At 40.2% G+C, this 20,854-nt stretch overlaps 1 protein-coding gene across 2 annotated transcripts in view; it reads right to left on the reverse strand.

Moving 5' to 3' along the window:
* ASB3 (ankyrin repeat and SOCS box containing 3) overlaps positions 1-20,854 on the reverse strand; it is an 82,876-nt gene that overhangs the window by 39,816 nt on the left and 22,206 nt on the right. For both annotated transcript variants that reach the window (XM_079792291.1, XM_079792290.1), the window contains exon 3: positions 15,427-15,585. In XM_079792291.1, the coding sequence (XP_079648417.1) occupies positions 15,427-15,585 (159 nt within the window). The remainder of the gene's footprint in view (positions 1-15,426; positions 15,586-20,854) is intronic.

The following is a 20,854-nucleotide window of genomic DNA, read 5'->3' on the forward strand; positions in this document are numbered from 1 at the left end:
ATCACAAGGCCACATGAAGACTAGGCATGGACTCAATGTAGGATTCTCATCTGAGAAAAAAATGGCAGACCTATCACTTATATGTAATGGTAACTCTAACTAGGAATAGTAAACAATGATCATTATTTAATAGAGCATTCACTAAAGAATAAATTTTTTAAATGTAATTATCCTACTGAATGCTCTTTTGAAAAAATGCCTAATGTGACTGTGTTCTAGGGAACTACTGCAGGTAAGTTTTGTACCGAATGCAAATCAGTGAACGGACTTTTACATCTATAAACTAGATGTAACCACAGACTGCTCATCAGCTCAGATGCTGGTTTTGGTGAGTATCAGAGATCACCTACATATTCCATTAGTACATTTAATTTATATATGAACTAGGGGCCCAGTGAACAAATTCGTGCACCTTGAAAGGAACTATGGGCCGCAAGGCTGTGGTGGGCACAGGGGCAGGTCTTGGCCCATCCTCCGTGCTCCCCCAGCCCCTTCCACTGCGGCCCCCAGGCCCTTGTCTGCTGTCAGCGCCCCCTCCTGCCACCACCATTCCCACGCGCTGACAGCACCAGCCCCGCTCACACCCACTGATGGTGCGGAGCAATTGGGGCCAGTGCCAGCAGCGGGTGCGAGTGGGCCAGTGCCATCAGTGGGTGCAAGCAGCAGCTGCTGCCCCGATTGCCCCTCAAGAGCAGGGGGAGGTGGAAAAGCCCTCAAGGGCGATTGGGGACTGCAGCCGCCGCTCACACCCACTGACAGCACCGAGCGATGGGGACTGGCACCGGGCAACGGCAGCAGGTGCGAGCAGCAGCTCCGGCGCCAGCTGCGGGTGTGAGTGGGTCCGGTGCTGGCAGTGGGTGCAAGCTGCAGCTCCAGTGCCGGCAGCGGGTGTGAGCAGGGCCATCGTCGGCAGCAGGTGCGAGAGAGCCGATCGCCCCTCAGGAGCAGGTGGAGGTGGAGAAGCCCTGAGGGGCAATCGGGGCCGGCAGCCGCCACTCACACCTGCTGATGGCGCCAAGCAATTGGGATCAGCACCAGGCGCCAACAGCAGGTGCAAGCAGCGGCTCTGGCGCTGGCAGCAGGTGCGAGCACTAGGCGGGACAACGGCACACAGTAGCAAAGAATTTTCAGTGACCACCAGATGCTTGCCCCGATGACAGCAACTGGCACCCCGCCTTGGTCTGGTGCCCCTCACCTGCTCCACAATCCCGCCACAGCCGATGCCCGCCATATTCTGTGCTCTGCTGCCTGCTGCCAATGCCCGCCATGTTTCATGCACACCCCCTGGTGGTCAGCACACGTCATAGCAATTGGTTGTTCAGTTGTTCCGCCGTTTGGTCTATTAGCCTTTTATTATATAGGATGTTTACTGTATCTCTTCTTTTTTAAGTTCTATATGAGCTCTATTCTCCATTATGCTCTTCATTTTTCTACACAATTCAACAATAAAATAATCTTTGCATTGTATACCTAATTCGTATAAAACTTTATTCCCTACCTCTTTCATGAAGCAAAAAGAATGTTCATAAGCCATTTATCTATTGCAATACTTGTCCGGTCCTGTGGTTATACTGACATCTGGTGGCACTAGAAAAAAAACTAGACTGCAATGAACAGAGATTTTTTTTTTCCCTAGTGTTGCTAATTTTTTCTATGTGACTCCAGGATTTATATTTTTCCAAGGCTTTACCTATATCCAAGACAGAAGAACTACTCAACTTCTATACTAACTCCATTGACAGAATACATTAGTTTGCAACCCTTCACTTTGGCAATGTGACTGGCAAGGATGTAGAATTATTTAAAGAATGTCACTGGGTATGTAGGATTGTCCACAGTTATTCATTTCATAATTAAAGTTTGTAATAAAAATGATTATAAAGTAGGGCTTTTCCATTAAGAATATGTACATAATTTCAAACCATTCTATATATTCAGATAGATTCCTAGAATGAATCTCAGCCATGAATCTTTAAACTGAAACATAATATTTTATTGATATTTAGAAAAGTTTTGTCTAATAGTATGATAAAGTTACATTCTTTCTTATAAAGTAGCTCATATCTGCCCAAGGACTAACAATCTTAATCTTAAAGATGTTTCAGATGGGAAAAACCATGACCTCATAAAATTCATTATAATAGGAATGTAACAAAAAAGATGTCAGGAATATCCCAATCCAATTCTACATGCTACCACTGACAACATGGCATGACTCGTGGTTTCTGACAGAAAAAAGTCTAATGGCCAATTAGATAGACATCAGAAACCATATCCAGAAAAACATATCCATCAATCACATGAAAGTTCTTAAAACACAAAAAGCATATTAATATCTTATTATATATTGATTTTTTTCCATGTCTCCCCAGCAACAGAGTCAAGAGAAATATTTGATTTAGGATAGCACAGTGTTAAACTTACTTCTTCTAGAGCTACAACACTGAATCCTACCACTTTCTATAATGACTCAATTCCCGTTTTTAAAGCATTCGTATAGCAGTATTCTCCTACTAGGAGCCACCTCTGTAGGTCTGATCTCCATATTATGACTTAGAGAAAAAAAAATCATTACACTGAGGAATCCCTATCAGAGAAAAAGTACATGGCAAATTAGTCTTCATCCCAAGGACTCCTATTTACACAGGAGCAACACTTGTATTTCAGTCATTCTAACCAGTGATGATCACCTACAATTAATGGGCCAATAGCAATAATTATTATGAAGAATGAAGAGACAATTGGATTAGCTATGCAATGATCCAATTTGATTGTCACACACAGGTATTGTACAGCAGTGATACTCAATATCGTTCACAGACTGGCTGTCAATCTGCAAACTGCTACCAGTCTTCAATGAGGTAAGAAGTTTAGACCAGAATGTCAATCATTGATGTCCCTGAGCACACTGTTTAGTTCAGCAGACATTTTTCTTGAAACAAGATTTCTTTGATGAAGGAAGCAGTACACTGATATATATTCTGGCTCAAGCCCCTTATATCAATACATTGACATTTTGAGTAACACTGCTCTATGATACCTAAAGAGAACAAGGATCACACTGTATAAGTGGGGAGGGGCTGAGGAAGAGCTCATCTAGGTTATTCTACCATACAGTAGAATATTAAATTATTGCAAAACACTGAGATCAAAACTTTTTTGTTTACTTTAAAAATTAATATGGACTTTCAATTTTAATGTAGCATAAAGTAAGCATTCCCCCTTACTCTTCTTAGAAAGCATCCAAAAGCAATTAGTCCAAGATCAGCAAGGAAGAAATAAAAACACACCCTCCATTCTTAGCAAAACTAGGATCCAGCTAAAACTGCCCATCAAAAGTAGGTAAAAGTGCTCCCCCCAGAAAATGGAGGTCAATCCTGGGTATTTGTGGGAGGAAGGGAAGAGACCATGTCTCAGATGGATGTCTGACAAAGAGCTGGCAAAGTAAACTTCTCAAAGGTGAGAGGCTCCCTCTAAGATGCAAAATGTAAGTTCTCAGCAGAGGATAGATCCATGCGCTGACAGCAGGACTTCTCTGGGCCCAGGTCAAGTCTGCAAGTCAGAAAGAGTGGGGTCTAAACAAAGAATCACCCAAAGAAGCTATATTTTAAGAGTAGTTGGTCTCTGCTTCTACAGAAGGGAAGCTGTATTGTCCACTAACTGGTGAAAGATAATAGCTAAATACACTCACACCCAAAAAGCCTGAGTCAAAAGGAAAACTAGCTAATCAGGAATGTGGCTTTAACTCCCTACCATTTAAAATCTCCTGAAAACAGCTGTTTCCAGATGAGTTATCACAAAGGAACAAGCATGAATCCACACAAAGGTACAAAGAAGAGACAGAAAGATACAGAACAAACTATTAGTAGACCCCCCAAAAAAACTTCTCATCATAAAATACTGTCACAAAGGGGATGAAAATTGTGGTTAAACCTTTTGCTATACATTTTAAAAATAAAAAAGTTAAGTTAGTGAAGAAAGACAAGAAATACTAGAGAGAATAGACATTTCTGAAAAGAAACAGAAGATTTCAAAAAACAGGAAAAGTAAAGTGGAAATAAAGAGAAAGAAGATTAGAGAAGAAATAACAGATATGAAAAACAGATAGGGTATTCAACATATGAATAATTGGAACCCAAGAAAATCTTCATAGTAATAGAACAAACAAATATTTAAAGATATAATTCCAGAAAGATTTAGTAAAATAAAGAAAATATGGATCTATATATTGAGAGGGTGCACCATGTCTCAGAAAAAAACTGACACAGAACAGATATGGAAAAATATTGTCACAACAAAAGGAAGAGCCCTGGCCAGTGTGGCTCAGTTGGTTGGGCATTGTCCCATGGACTAGGACAGTGGTCGGCAAACCGCAGCTCGCGAGCCACATGCGGCTCTTTGGCCCCTTGAGTGTTCTAACGCCACTTCTTCAAAATAGACTCACCCAGACCGAAAACCAACTTCTGCGCATGGGCCACGAAGTTTCAATTGCACTGTATGTGGTATTTTGTGGAAGAGCCACACTCAAGGGGCCAAAGAGCCGCATGTGGCTCGCGAGCCGTGGTTTGCCAACTACTGGACTAGGAGGTTGCCAGTTCAACTCCCAGTCAAGGGCACATGCCTGGGTTTTGGGCTCTCACCTTACACACACACACACACACACACACACACACACACACACTCACTCCCTCTCTCTCTAAAAATCAATGAACATTAAAAATTATATACCCAATCAAACGATCCTACATAATAAAAGGGTAATATGCAAATTGACCCTAACAGCGGAATGACCGGAATGACCACTCGACCAGTCACTATGAGGTGCACTGACCACTTCTCAGTCCCTTTCCCGGGCCGGCAGGCTCCCATTGCCTGATGGCAAACAGGGAAGCGGGGGTGGGTGGCGGGGGACAGGGGCGGCGCCAGGCCAAGGCCCCCGCCCTGCCAGTCACCCCACACAGAGGGCAACCCACTTCGGGGGTGAGGCCGGCGAGCGGGCGGCAACAGCCAACCTCTCGGTCCCTCCCCCTGAGCCGGCAGGCTCCGATTGTCCGATGGTAATTGGGGAAGCAGGGGTGGGTGGTGGCGGGGAGGTGGGGGTCAGGGCCAGCTGCGGGCAGCCGGGGAAGATGGCCCTGACCGCAGGCCAGGCCTAAGGACCGTACCCACACACAAATTCGTGCGCTGCGCCTCTAGTCCAAATATAAAATCATCATTCAATTATGAATAGACAAGAACTCAGGGAACATGATTTCCTTAGGTCCTTTCGGAGAATTCCATTAAAGGAAGAATTTAGTTAACCAAGCAAGGCTGGAAAAATCATGGCAAAATAACTGGTGGTAAACTTTTGAGCTATTTAACCATAGAACTAAGAAGAAAATGAAATGAAGGAATTACGTATCAACATATGTGTAACTCCATCTATTGAAAAAAATCCACATTATTAACTGGTACACCTGGTAAGATTCCAGAACAGGATGCAAAATGTTATCTCCAATGAGAATGCAAATATGACATGACATAACTAACAAAAGTTAGAAAGAGAAGAAAGGAAGAAAAAGGATTACATAAGAATATAAAAATACTGATTTTCTCATCTTTAAAAGCTAGAAATTTAAACCTATCAATTAAACATCCTATGTAATAAAAGCCTAATCTATACTAATAAAAGGGTAATATGCTAATTAGACCAGGATACCTTCCAGATGTCCTTCCGGACAAAGCTATGGTGGCGGAGCCGAGGCAGAGGCAGTTAGGAGCGATCAGGCCAGGAGGGGAGGGCAGTTGGGGGTGATCAGGCCAGCGGGGTGGGGGGGTAGTTGGGGGTGATCAGGATGGCGGGGGGGGGGAGTTGGGGCGAGCAGGCCAGCAGGGAGGGCAGTTGGGGGCAAGCAGGCTGGCAAGGGGGGGCAGTTGGGGGCGAGAAGGCTGGCAAGGGGGGGCAGTTGGGGGCGAGCAGGCCAGCCAGGCAGAGTGGTTAGGGGCTATCAGGCAGGCAGGCAGGTGAGCGGTTAGGAGCCAGCGGTCCCGGATTGCGAGAGAGATGTCTGACTGCCAGTTTAGGCCCGATCCCTGCCGGTTTAGGCCCGAACCCACAGGACATCCCCCAAGGGGTCCCAGATTAGAGAGGGTGCAGGCTGGGCTGAGGAACATCCCTCCTCCCCAGCATGAATTTCGTGCACCAGGCCACTAGTATGCTATAATATGCTAAGTGTCTGGTCGTCCAGTCATCCGTCCAACCAATCAAAGCATAATATGCTAATGATATGCTAAGGCTGCTCAACTGCTTGCTATGACATGCACTGACCACCAGGGGGCAGACAGTCAACCAGTCTACCAATCGCTATGATGTGCACTGACCACCGGGGAGTAGACGCTCTGACCGGTAGGTTAGCTTGCTGTTGGGATCAGGCCAATCGGGACTGAGCAAGACAGGCCTGACACACCCTATAGCCCTCCCGCAGTCCCTCCCTGGCTGGCCAACATCCCATGTCCCTCCCCAGCCCTGATCGTGCACCGGTGGGGTCCCTCAGCCTGGCTTGCACCCTCTCACAATCCATGACCCCTCGGGGGACATCCGAGAGCCAGTTTGGGCCAATCCCGCTCAACACAGGAGCTGCCCCCTGGTAATCAGTGTGCTCCCACAGCAGGAGCTGCCCCCTGGTGGTCAGTACGCCTCTGCATCAGTTGGACATCCCCCGAGGGCTCCCAGACTGTGAGAGGGCACAGGCTGGGCTGAGGAACCCCCCCCCCCCGGAGTGCACAAATTTCGTGCACCAGGCCTCTAGTGACCTATAAAATGACAGGTTATATAAATATATTTAATTGTATGAAGAAGGTATAATATAAAATAATAAAAAGTTACAGCAAGAAACATAAAATCATATAAAAATAGATAAAAGTGAACAAAATGTGAAAGTAAAATTTTTTAAATGTAAATTTTTACTGAATGCTATACTTTGATCTGGAAAAATTCAAACCCATATTTTTAAGAAATAATATGGCCTCAAGTAAAAATGCTTATGCTACACTCCTTGAGGAATATGATTACTCTATCTACTGAAAAATCTAAAAGTAACTCCAAAGATAAAGTTTAATTGATATAATATACTAGAGGCCCAGCGCATGAAATCGTGCACAGGTATGGTCCCTAGGCCTAGCCTGTGATCAAGGTCATCTTCCCCGGCTGCCAGCAGCCGGCCACTCCCCCCGCCGCCACCCACCCAAGTTCCTAGTTTGCCATCGGGCAATGGGAGCCTGATGGCCAGGGGGAGGGACCGAGAGGTCGGCAGGTCCCACCTGCTCGTGGCCCCGCCCCTGCCACAGGTTGCCCTCTGTGTATGGGGCGACCAGTGGGGCAGGGGCCTTGGCCTGGCACCTCCCGCATCCCCTGCCACCCACCCCGGTTCTCCACTCACCATGTTGCGATCAGAGCCTGCAGGCCGGGAGGAAGGACCAAGAGGTCAGCCGTTCAGCCGCTCGCCAGTCCCGCCCCCCCCGCCGCCACCCACCCCGGTTCCTGTTCACCATCGGGTGATGGGAACCTGGCAGCCAGAGGGAGGGACCGAGAGGCCGGCCGTTCCCACCTCTGCTACGGGTTGGCCTCTGTGTGTGGGGCAACCGGTGGGGCGGGGGCCTTGGCCTGGCACTGCCCGCATCCCCCACCACCCACCCCAGTTCGCTATTTGCCATCCAGTGATCAGAGCCTGCTGGCCGGGGGAGGGAGAGACCAAGAAGTGTCAGTGCACCTCAAAGTGACTGGTCAAGCGGTTGTTCTGGTCATTCTGCCGTTATGGTTGCTGGGCTTTTATTATATAGGATATTAAATACATGAATGCTGAACCTCAAAAGTCCTAGCTCCTCAAAAAACAACCCTATAAATGACTATTGATCCTAGAAATAGCAGTGAAAAGTGAAATACATGGTGGTTTGTTCACTTTTGAAATACATAAGCAGAGTCAGAGTTACAGGATATGCCACGTAAGCTGAAGTATGACACATTTTACAGGTAAATATTGAAATAGGCAGCCTCACATAACACTGTTTATAAAACACTTTGTTCTTATTAAAAAGTACTGCTATGTTTAACATCGAAGGTTATACAGAATAAGCAGAGACTCAAAAAACATGAAAAATAATCCATCAAAAGCCAGAACTGCATGCTGTGCAGTTCCCACAGAAATTGTTTTATGAAGTCACATTGGGTTGGATTTGAGCCTCCAATTTATCAGTGTTATTTTATACATAGCAAAATAAAAAGAAAACCTATTTCCTATATATAATTAGCTAAACTTTCACTTAGAATCTGCTTTATTTATAAATAAGAATATTCGTATTTCCACAGCGGTTTTATAAATCTATCCTCAGACTATTTACTATGTATGCATTTATGAGGCAAGAGAAAGGGAGTGGGAAAAGGAGGATACAAGGGCAAAATAAATAAGGGGGCAGGCTCCTTATTAAAATATAAACTTTAAATTACATGCTAAGCAAAAGGTGTTCTAGAAGGACAATTTTCAAGTAGAAAGATAAGGAGCAGTTTCCTGAATTTCCCCTTTCTTGTGGTTTTCTAATTTCTTACTGCCGTCAAACTAAAGAGTTGCCTTCTGAACTCATTTTTATGAAAATCTTGATGAGTTGTGTGTAGGAAAAATGTTCCCATTATAAACTGTGGAGCTGCTACTCTTTTAACTCTCTGCATTTAACCGTAGGTTTAATTATAATGACCCATGACTGATGTCAAGGACTCTCCCAGTCATCTGGCAAGTTTCCATAGTTTTATACTCATTTTCTATCCCTTGATCCTCTGGTTTTATATTTATAGCCCCTAGCAACAGTCTCAGTAATAACTGGGCCATCGGGACAGGTGCTATAACATGCACGGAAATATTACTTCCTCTAGAGAAGAAGGACAACCAACACCGAAGTTTCAGTGAAGAACAGTCTTGAAAGATAACTATAGATGGGGAAGGAAGCTATACTAGATGGGCAGTCTCCCTTTCTCATTTTAAGTCCACTTGGTCCAGCCACTCTTCCTCACCTAGAGATCATCATCTGTACAATGTTGCAAACCATGAAATAGTCTGAATTTTGTTTTAATAAAAGACTCTCTTCCGTTATATATTAAAAGATGGATCACTAAGTTTATTTAAAAGAGGCAGAAAGACACAGGTAAGCAAAGCAGATTGCTAAAGTTTGTCGAATTGTTTACCAGCAAAGCAGACCCTAGAGCCCAGTTCACCTAACTAAAGAGTCATATGTCCATTCTTTGACATTATGTTCTTGCAAAAGCTAAGACTGTGCTTTTCTTTTAAAAAAATAAATAAATACTCTTATAGCCCGGCTGGCATGGCTCAATGGTGGAGCATCGACCCATGAACCAGGAGTTTACAGTTCAATTCACGGTCAGGGCATATGCCCAGGTTGCAGGCGCCATCCACAGTGGAGGGTGTGCAGGAGGCAGCTAATCGATGATTCTCTCTCATCATTTATGTTTCTATCTCTCTCTCCCTCTCCCTTCCTCTCTGAAATCAATTATATATATATATATATATATATATATATATATATATATATATATGTGTGTGTGTGTGTGTGTGTGTGTGTGTGTATGTATATATATGTATATATACACATATATATGTATACATATATGAGTATATGTGTGTGTGTATATATACATACATATATATATATATGTTTAAAATACTATTATCTACTTCCAAACTAATATAATTGATGCAACACTTGTGCATGTAAAAGTACTACAGGACAAAAATCTCCTTGGGTTTAAACCCCCTGCTTGAGTTAAATTACTTTTTGTATTAGCTAATACAAAAAATAATTAAAATGGTAAGTTTGCTGTCAAAAAAACTAAATAAATCCTATTATTAAAAATAAGTGATTAAAGGTCACTCGTGGGTTTGAATTATCTTAACAACTCTTCCTTAACATAAAAAAAAATTGCAAGCTAACTATATTATGAAATATAAATCACTAAAAACCTCTGCATTTCTAATTTTCTCCAAATACCTACATAAGTAAGCACAATACTAAATTTCATAAATGGGACTATTATATTTTGAAACTATGTGACCAAACTAGTATTTCTCAAATAGTCCTATAAAATAACACTGTTCTTTATGTTCCATAAAGAAAAAGAATATTACGGTCAAATACATTTCAAAATGCTGGGTTAAAGTTAAAACAAGTGTTGTTTTATAAGAGGCCACTTCAGAGACCTTCATTCTTTCATTCAACAAGTAATTTATTGAATGCCTACCACATACCAGGCACTGATATGATTCTGAGGGGTATGACAACAAATAAGATAAATAAAATGCCGGCTCTTATGGAACATTCTTTCTAGTGGAAGGGATAGTCAATAAACAAAAAAGCTAATAAAATAACTGCAGTCAGTGATAAGAGATATGAAAATACTAAAATAAGGTTAACATAAAGTGCAGAGGATACTTCAGACTGGGTGTACACATTAAACTACATGGCTAATGTTTTTTGTTTTCCTACACTAGGGAATATAGTACACAGCATTTTCCAAACACATGTTCATAAAAAGCCCTTTTGTCAATGAACATCTATTTACAGCTCAATGAATCAATTCAGGAAATGCTATTCTAACTAATATACAAACAATAGCAGGATAAAGACTCAACTACAGCTTTTCTGATCCTAAATACAATGTTTTTACAATTTCCTCCATCTGTAAAAATGGAAATAATAACAATACGTATTTCATAGAATCAAGGTGAAAATTAAATGAGCTGCCCTGGCCAATTCCTGGTCAGGGCACAAGCTGGGTGATCCGCAGCCGATAGATGTTTAACACTCACATCAGTGTCTCTCTCTCTCTCTCCCTCTCCCTTCCTCTCTCTAAAAATCAATAAAAATCATTTTTAAAAGTTACATGAGCTAATTCATGTAAAACACCTGACAAAGAAATTGGTATACATTATGCTCAATAAATGTTATTGTTACAGTTAATACAACACTCTAGAGCAGGGGAGGGGAATGTCCAGCCCACAAGCCATATAAAGCCTGCAAAATCATTTGGTCTGACCTTGCCAAGGCATTAGGGGTGAGTTAATTAAATGTTTGACCAAATACAGCAGGCTAATTTTTAAGATGATAATTTTGTATGGCCTGTGAATGTTATAAACATCCAAATGGCCCTTGAAAGAAAAAAGGTTCCCCATCCCTGCTCTAGAGGCACATGATATCTTCCTCTGTTATCCAGGGTGACTTATTCTTCCCTCTTTTAATACTTTAATTTTATCTCTTTTTACAAGACTTAATTCATTTTGCTCACTTCGCTGTATGCATTCATTGAAGACAACTAATATAGAGATTGCACATAGCTGGGCCTCAGTGAAAGCTTATTATGTAGTTGTACATAATATCCAAAGCGGGCTAAATGTGGATGTGGAAAAGAAAGAAACTTTACATAAAAAAGCAATCTCTCCTGTGGAGAATTCAACCATATAACATCAAGGCATCTATGAAACCATCTTCATAATGATACATTTCATATTCAAAATACTTTTTTAAATTAACATTACCAGTTATGGGTCATATTTTTCCTGATAAGATGCACTAAGATACCATTTCACTTCTGTGGTATTCCTGCCAGAAATGCATAACCTGAACTTTATCAAGAAAAAACATCAGAAAACCCAAACTGAAAGACATTCTACAAAATAAATGGCCCAAACTCTTGAAAAAATTTTAAATCATCCTATATAATAAAAGCCTAATATGATAAGTGTCCAGTCGACTGGTCAGCCATTCAACCAATCAAAGCATAATATGCTAATGATATGCTAAGGCAGCTCAACCACTCACTATGACATGCACTGATCACCAAGGGGCAGATGCTCCAACCGATAGGTTAGCTTGCTGCTGGGGTCTGGCCGATCGGGACTGAGCGAGACAGGCCAGACATGCCCTGGCGCCCTCCTGCGATCCCTCCCCAGCTGGCCAACTTCCTGCGTCCCTCCCCAGCCACAATAGTGCACCGGTAGGGTCCCTCAGCCTGGCCTGTTCCCTCTCACAATCTGGGACCTCTCAGGGGATGTCGGAGAGCTGGTTTTGGCCCGATGCCACAGGCCAGGCCAAGGGATCACACTGGTGCACAAATTTGTGCACCGGGCCTCTAGTATAAGATAAAGACTGAAAAACTGTTCAAATTTATAGTAGGCTAAAGATACAAAACAACTAAATGTAACAAGTGATCATGGATAGGATCCTGAACAAAAATAATAATTATTATTTTTATTTTGCTATAAAGGACCTTAGTGGAATAACTGGCAAAAATGAATAAAATCTATAGATTAAATAATACTGTATCAAAATGTTAACTTCCTGATTTTGATCATGGCAATTACATAAGAGAATTTCTTTTAGGAAGTGTACACTGAAGTATTTATGGGTAGAGAAGAATTATATCTACAGTTTAATCTCAAAGGGTTAAATATCTATAATAATAAAAGCATAATATGCTAATTAGACCAGACAGCCGAACGACCTTCCTGACGAAGCCAGGGCTGCAAGGGCCGAGGCAAGTCACGACGGCTACGAGGGCTGAGCCCCTTGCACGAATTTCGTGCATCAGGCCTCCAGTTATATAGGTAAATAGTATAGAGCAAAATAAAATGATAAAATGAATGTGGCAAAAACAAAATTTGGGTGAAAGAATCCTTAGCACTGTTATTGAACACTAGAGGTCTGGTGCACAAATTCGTGCTCAGGTGGGGTCCGGCCGATCGGAGCCGACCAGGCTGGGCCAGCCAGGGGGCGGGGACATGGGAGGTTGGCCAGTTGGCCCCACCCCCTAGTCGAACTCCTGGTCAAACTCCCAGTCGAGGGGACAATTTGCATATTATTAGCCTTTTATTATATAGGATTTCTGTAAATTTGAAATCATTGCAAAACAAAACTTCTAAACAAAACTAATGGGGAGGGGGGCAAATAATCACATTAAAAAATGCTCAACATCATTAGCAATCAAGAAAAATGCAAATTAAAACCATAATGAGATACCACTAAATTAAATCTCTTAAAATAGCTAAAATATAAAAACGAAAAACAAAAATGTGTCAATACCAAGTGTTGAAGAAAATGTGGGGCAACTGAAACTCTCAAACGTTACCAAAGTGATTGCAAAATGATAGTCACTTTGTAAGAAACTTCCAAATTTTTTCCAGAGTTAAACATTCACTGACCACATGACCCAACAATCCTAAGCATCAATCCAAGAGAAATAAAAACTTATATTCAGACAGAACCTGCATTTAAATGTTTGTAGCAATTTATTTATAATCATCAAACACTGAAAATAATTCAAATGTCTAACATGTAGTAAGTGGGTAAACTGTGGCATATTCATATCATTGAACATTACTTAGCAATAAAAAGGAATAAATTAGTGATATATGCAACAATGTGAATCTCAAAAGCATTATGCTAAGAAAAAGAAATTAGTCTAGAAGATTCCATGTACTATTTCATATATATTTATGACATTCTGTAAAAAAAACAAACCACAGGGAAAACTGATCAGTGGTTGTCAAGTGTAACGGGAGGGCAGGAAAGATTGATTAAAAATAGGCAGCATGATAGAATTTGGGGGGATGATGGAATTGTTCGGGGTCTTGACTGTTGTTGCCATTACACAATTTTATGCAAACATCAAAACCATAGAACTATACACTAAAAATAATAAAGTTTACATAAATTTTTAAGAATTATATTTTTAAGTTCACAAAGAAAAAATTACTCTCAAAGACATCTTATTTTATTATCAGCCCAATAAAGAGTAGGTATGTACTATTACTCTCATTTCATAAGTAAGGAAATTGAAGCATTCAGTAAACAAATAAACATACAAATTACACGGGCCAGGATTAAAACTAGTCCAAATACACTGATTCTAAACAAAAGCTTTATTCTCTTAATTTTCTCATGTTCCACTAAACTGTATGGGCCACAATGTCCTTAAACACAAATAGGATCAAAGGGAGGAAGGGGGAAAAGAGACAGATATTGAAAGTGTACCCTTCAGCCCTGACTGGTTTGGCTCAGTGGATAGAGCATTGGCCTGCAGACTGAAGGGTCCCAGGTTCAATTCCTGTCAAGGCATGTACCTTGGTTGCAGGCTCATCGATGTTTCTAACTCTCTATCCCTCTCCCTGCCTCTCTGTAAAAAATCGATAAAATATATTTTTTTTAAAAGAAAGAAAGTGTACCCTTCAGAATTTGGCTTTTGTTCTCAAGGAATTAAAAAATAGTCCATAATAAAAAATAAAAATAGTCCATAATTGAAGAAGTTTGAATAGTGATTCATAGGCAACAAATTAACTGGCATTAAAAGATTAGCTGGAGCCCAGCAGACATGACTCAGTGGTTGAGCATCGGCTTATGAACCAGGATGTCACAGTTTGATTCCGGTCAGGGAACATGCCCAGGTTGTGGGCTCAATCCTGTGCAGGAGGCAGCCGATCAATGATTCTCTCTCATCATTGATGTTTCTATCTCTCTCTCCCTCTCCCTTCCTCTCTAAAATCAATAAAAATATATTTTTTTTAAAAAAAGAAAAGAGCCCTAACCGGTTTGGCTCAGTGGATAGAGCATCAGCCTGCATACTGAAGGATCCCAGGTTCAATTCCGGTCAAGGGCATATGCCCAGTTACGGCTCCATCCCCAGTACGAAGCATGCAGGAGGCAGCCAATCAATGAGTCTCCCATTGATATTTCTATCTCTCTCTCCCTCTCCCTTCCTCTCTGAAATCAATAAAAATATATTTTTTAAAAAAAGAAAAAATTAGCTGGAAATTTCTTCCATAAAATCTTCTTAATATCTTAATGCTAATAAAAAGCAAAAAAGCAAACATAAAATATTCTGCCTGGTCTTCAGAACAAAATCAAGAACAATGATGATGACAATTCAGAACAGATTTTACAACTTTAAATATACATTTAAAGATATTCCCAGAGGCTATCGCCCAAGGATGTAAAATGAGGGGGAAACCTTTAAAAATACCTTTTTGATTTCTGAATCAAAGTATAGCAGTATAACATTTGCCAAAGAACATACTTTAAGTATACAGTTTGTGTGAATAAGAGGAATTAAGCTTAGTTTCTTTTTTAAAAATATTTTTATTGATTTCAGAGAGAACAGGAGAATGAGAGAGAGATAAAAACATCAATGATGAGAGAGAATCAACTGGCTGCCTCCTGCACATTCCACACTAAGGATTGAGTCTGCAACCTGGGCATGTGCCCAAACCTCCTGGTTCATAGATCAACACTCAAGCCATGCCAGTGGGCTTAAGCTTAGTTTCTTTAGCAAAATAAAAATTAAAAAAAAGTAAAATAAAAACTTGCATCTGTACCACAAATAGCATATCTCACCTAAAAACAGTGGCGTGGTTTCCTCTAAAGTAGTTGCATTAGGATCTGCCCCAGCTTCTAAAAGTATCTGTACGATCTTCCCATGTCCTCGATGTGCAGCAAAATGTAATGCAGAGAAGCCCTCAAAAGTCTTTCTCCTAATGTAGTCTTCAGATGAATCTATGAAAGAATAAAAAACCATCAACTAGAAGATATCAATTCTATTTCTTGGAATTAAAAAGCAAAAAGACTCCAAGAAATATTAAAACAATTATAGACAGGAGGGCTCATAGTTTAAAACGCTTCTAAAAAAGTCAAAACATATTTTACAGGGGCCATAGTGTGAACAGGTCTCTGGTATTCTTTACACATAACTTTAGCCCACTCACTCATTTTCTCATCTTTAATTTTTGATGGGTAAGAAAAAGGGAGTGGCAGGAGTTGAAAGGTAACACAAATGCAAAATCTGAAGAGGATACACCAAAGATTTGTTTAAGCAAGATTTACTGAAGTATTAATAAATTTGATTTTTTTATTTCTAAATTTCCATGAGAGAAATGATCTCATCTCTATTACTTCCTAGCTATTCAAATAGTAACATTGAGATGATTTAAAACATTCCACTTCTGGCCATTTAACTGAAGGAGGGGAAAAAACCTTTAATTCAAAAAGATATATGCATCCTATGTTCACTGCAGCGGGCGCGCGCGCACACACACACACACACACACACACACACACACACACACACACAAAATGTAAAACTATGCAGCCATAAAAAAGAATGAAATGTTGCCATTTGTGACAACATGAATGGACCTTCAGGGTATTATGCTAAGTGAAATAACAGAGACACCATACAATTTTACTTACAAGTGAAATCTTAAAAACAAAATAAATGAACAAACAAAACAAAAAACTTATGAATACAAAGAAAAGATTACTGGTTGCCAGAAGGGAGAGGAATTTGGGATCGGCAAAATAGGTGAAGGGGACCAAGGGGAATAAACTTTCAGTTATAAAATAAGTAAGTCATGGGAATGGAATGCAAAACAAAAAAACAAACTCCTTTTCTAACCTAAGACTACAGTCTAATAGTTAATGAAGATTGCATTTCCAAAATAAAATGCACTCCAACCCGGCTGGCGTGGCTCAGTGGTTAAGCGTCAACCTATGAACCAGGAGGTCACAGTTCAATTCCCAGTCAGGGCACATGCCCAGGTTGCAGGCTCAATCCCCAGTGGGGAGCGTGCAGGAGGCAGCCAATCAATAATTATCTCTCATCATTGATGTTTCTATCTCTCTCTTCCTCTCCTTTCCTCACTGAAATCAATAAAAATCGTTTTTGTTTTAATTTTTTAAATGAGCCCGGAGTGTCTTGTAGGTCCAGAAAATTTTAAAGTGCTCAAAAAATGGGGTTTGTCAAACAAACACAGGAACCAGTATGAAAGAGCACTCAATGATCAAGGTAAAACAATATGGGCAAAAAAATTCAATTACATTATATTGAATTGTCACCCAATATATAAAATAAATATCTGTGAGTCCATGCATATGTAAATGACTGAATAAATGGAAGAGAAGATATATTCAAATATCAGAAAATTTCCAAATAATTTATTTAAATACTCCCCCGAAAGGAAGGGTATTTAATTCCCACCTCAGTGAGGACCAACTTTAGTGATGTGCACACACACACATCTTAGGAAAGAGAAACAAAACCTCCTGTATAGTTATCTATGGAGTAAAGATAAGGCACTTCTCACTTGGGATGAGAAACAGTAAAGGCAGTTTACCACTACTAAATTGAGATATTAAAATATTTTACCTATACAAAAAGAAATACATACACACACACACACACACCCCTACCTAATAAAAGAGTAACATGCTAATTGACCGTAACTTCACAATGCCCGCCAGCCAATCAGGAGTGAGTATGCAAATTAACCCAACAAAGATGACAGGTTAATTTGCATACACGGGCGCTGAGCGGCCAGGGGTGGGGCGGGACGCTCGCGTCGTCGCCATGGTGACTACGCAGGCCTTCCGCACCACCCCAGGCCGCTCCAGGCCTCTGGGCAGCGTGGGAAGACGGAAAGGTGGCTCTGGGCTGGAACGGAAAGGCAGCTCCGGCCAGAGTGAAGGCGGTGCCAGCAGCCAGGGGAAGGAAGGCCCATTCTTGCATGAATCTTCGTGCATCAAGCCTCCAGAGTGTGTGTGTGTGTGTGTGTGTGTGTGTGTGTGTGTGTGTGTATATATATATATATATATATATATATATATATATATATATATATAGCTATTTAGCTAACTCTGAAACCACTGGACCAGGAAAGTAACATGATTTAGCAAAGGCAATAGATTTGGAGTTGGAAGACCTGGCTGCATTTCTGACGCTGCCCATTATAATTTGGATTTCCCTTTGGGTAAATTACTTGAACTCTCTGAGCATGGTCCTTAAGAACCAAGCAAGGGTAAAATAGCTTGTCCAACCCTGAAAGAACTTCAATAGAATTTCAGTATTTATGTACTATCCCAGTTGTTACAAATTTGGAAAAGTCTCCAAAATACCATTTTAAGAACATTTTCAGGACCAAATATAAACTGGTTTTGAAGGTTCCAATGACCAACTGCCCTCCTTAATTGATATGTGGGGACCAAAGAGACCTTATCTATCTGGTACTGAACCATCAACCACCACCCTCTCACTCTCTTCCTTTCCCTACAAGAGGGATTCTTGGGAAAAATGAGTCATAACTCTATTTCCTTCTCACTGAAAGGCAAAGCAGTTTCTGCTTCTATTCTCCTTACTGAAATTTTAAATGGTAAGGGCATTAATATTTCCTAAAGGACAAACCCAAAGGGCACTTAAGTTCTTTTATGACAACACGTGAGTTCTTTTTTGGCTGCACTTTGAGGACTGGGGCCATGTCAGCGGGATCAATGCCAGCCACTGACACCTGTGCCAAAATGACAAGGTATTCACAACTCTGTTTCCTGACCCAAAGTGTCCTTTTACTTATAAATAACAAACTTGCTTACTTGTTTAAATGGTAGGTGGTAGATTTTCATTTTGTTATCTGCAAACCCTTAAGAGGGAAAGCAAAACCACATGGTTTTAAGTAGAGGTTAAATATTTAGGTAGAGATTAACAGGGGTAAAATATTAAGATCAGAACCTTATCTCGACAAGTGAAACACAATTTAATGAAGCCAAATACATTTAATATGTGCCAATCACAAAGGATGATAAATGTCAATTTCAGATAGATTTGTAGTCAAGCACTTTGCACAATGTACTTAATTTCATTGTTTTATTTAGAAAATGTTAGATATAAAACAATTTCCACAAGGAATTTCATGTGCAAAATTCTCAGACACTGTTTAAGAGACTTCATCACGTATTCAAGATTAAGGGGAAAAGTGAGTAAAAAGGAAGAGATTTGAATGCATTACAAAGAAATTAAACACAATTTAACAATTAAAATCTAGGAGAAAAGTAAAATACCTGCAACACATATAACAGCAAAGAATATCCAGAATATATAAAAATCTCTTTAAATAAGAGGTATGCCTAAACTTCCAAAGAGAAAGCCTGCTTGAAAATACAATCAACACAGAGAAAAGCAGGGGTGAGAGAAAGGGAGACCCGGAGTCCTAAAGACATCATTTTGAGTACTAGCATCCAGCAATGCCTGCCCAGACCTACCACTCAGACTTAACATTTACATGAGCTACTCTACTGCATGCCCCTCTTTTGTGTAAACTAGTTTAAACTTAGGTTTTGATTAATATTGCAGGTAATTTAGTAATATTTATCAACATTTTAACTTTGAACACTTCTTGCACTAGTAATTTCACTTCTAAACTCCATCATACAGAAATGCTCACCCATGTGCACAAAGATAGATGGTAGATAGATAGATAGATAGATAGATAGATAGATAGATAGATAGATAGATAGACAGACAGACAGACACAGATGATAGATACATGAAGCATCACTTACAATAGCAAACTTTTAGAAAACAAACAAAATGTCCATTAGTAGAATGATTAAATATTACACATCTACACTATGAAACTTCACTGCTTTTACTCAGAATGAAATGGGGAACTATTGCACAGCTTTGAGAAGAAACACAATTTAATGAAGCCAAATACATTTAATATGTGCCAATCACAAAGGATGATAAATGTCAATTTCAGATAGATTTGTAGTCAAGCACTTTGCACAATGTACTTAATTTCATTGTTTTATTTAGAAAATGTTAGATATAAAACAATTTCCACAAGGAATTTCATGTGCAAAATTCTCAGACACTGTTTAAGAGACTTCATCACGTATTCAAGATTAAGGGGAAAAGTGAGTAAAAAGGAAGAGATTTGAATGCATTACAAAGAAATTAAACACAATTTAACAATTAAAATCTAGGAGAAAAGTAAAATACCTGCAACACATATAACAGCAAAGAATATCCAGAATATATAAAAATCTCTTTAAATAAGAGGTATGCCTAAACTTCCAAAGAGAAAGCCTGCTTGAAAATACAATCAACACAGAGAAAAGCAGGGGTGAGAGAAAGGGAGACCCGGAGTCCTAAAGACATCATTTTGAGTACTAGCATCCAGCAATGCCTGCCCAGACCTACCACTCAGACTTAACATTTACATGAGCTACTCTACTGCATGCCCCTCTTTTGTGTAAACTAGTTTAAACTTAGGTTTTGATTAATATTGCAGGTAATTTAGTAATATTTATCAACATTTTAACTTTGAACACTTCTTGCACTAGTAATTTCACTTCTAAACTCCATCATACAGAAATGCTCACCCATGTGCACAAAGATAGATGGTAGATAGATAGATAGATAGATAGATAGATAGATAGATAGATAGATAGACAGACAGACAGATACAGATGATAGATACATGAAGCATCACTTACAATAGCAAACTTTTAGAAAACAAACAAAATGTCCATTAGTAGAATGATTAAATATTACACATCTACACTATGAAACTTCACTGCTTTTACTCAGAATGAAATGGGGAACTATTGCACAGCTTTGAGAAGAGAGATATGGTCTGACATACTATAAAAGGAACCCTGCGATAATGCTAAGATTAGACTGTGGTACGATGGGGAAGCAGCACGGGCTGAAACAGATTTGTTAGGGTGCCAGTGCAGCAATCCAGGCAAGAAATGATGTGATCAAGGTATTAATGGTTATGGCAGTGGTTAGAAATGGTGTGACTGTCTGTATGCATTCAGATATATACATACACAACACACACACACACACACACAGATTTGTTGACTGACTGGGAGAGGTATAAGAAAAAGGAAGGACTTAGTTTCTGGCCTGAGCTGAAATGATGGAGTATTTCTATTTTACAGGTGAAGAATCTGAACCACTCAGAGATTTAAAAACCTGTCCAAGGTC

The sequence above is a fragment of the Cnephaeus nilssonii genome, assembly GCF_951640355.1.
Source record: "Cnephaeus nilssonii genome assembly, chromosome: 15".
Classification (NCBI taxonomy): Eukaryota; Metazoa; Chordata; class Mammalia; order Chiroptera; family Vespertilionidae; genus Cnephaeus; species Cnephaeus nilssonii.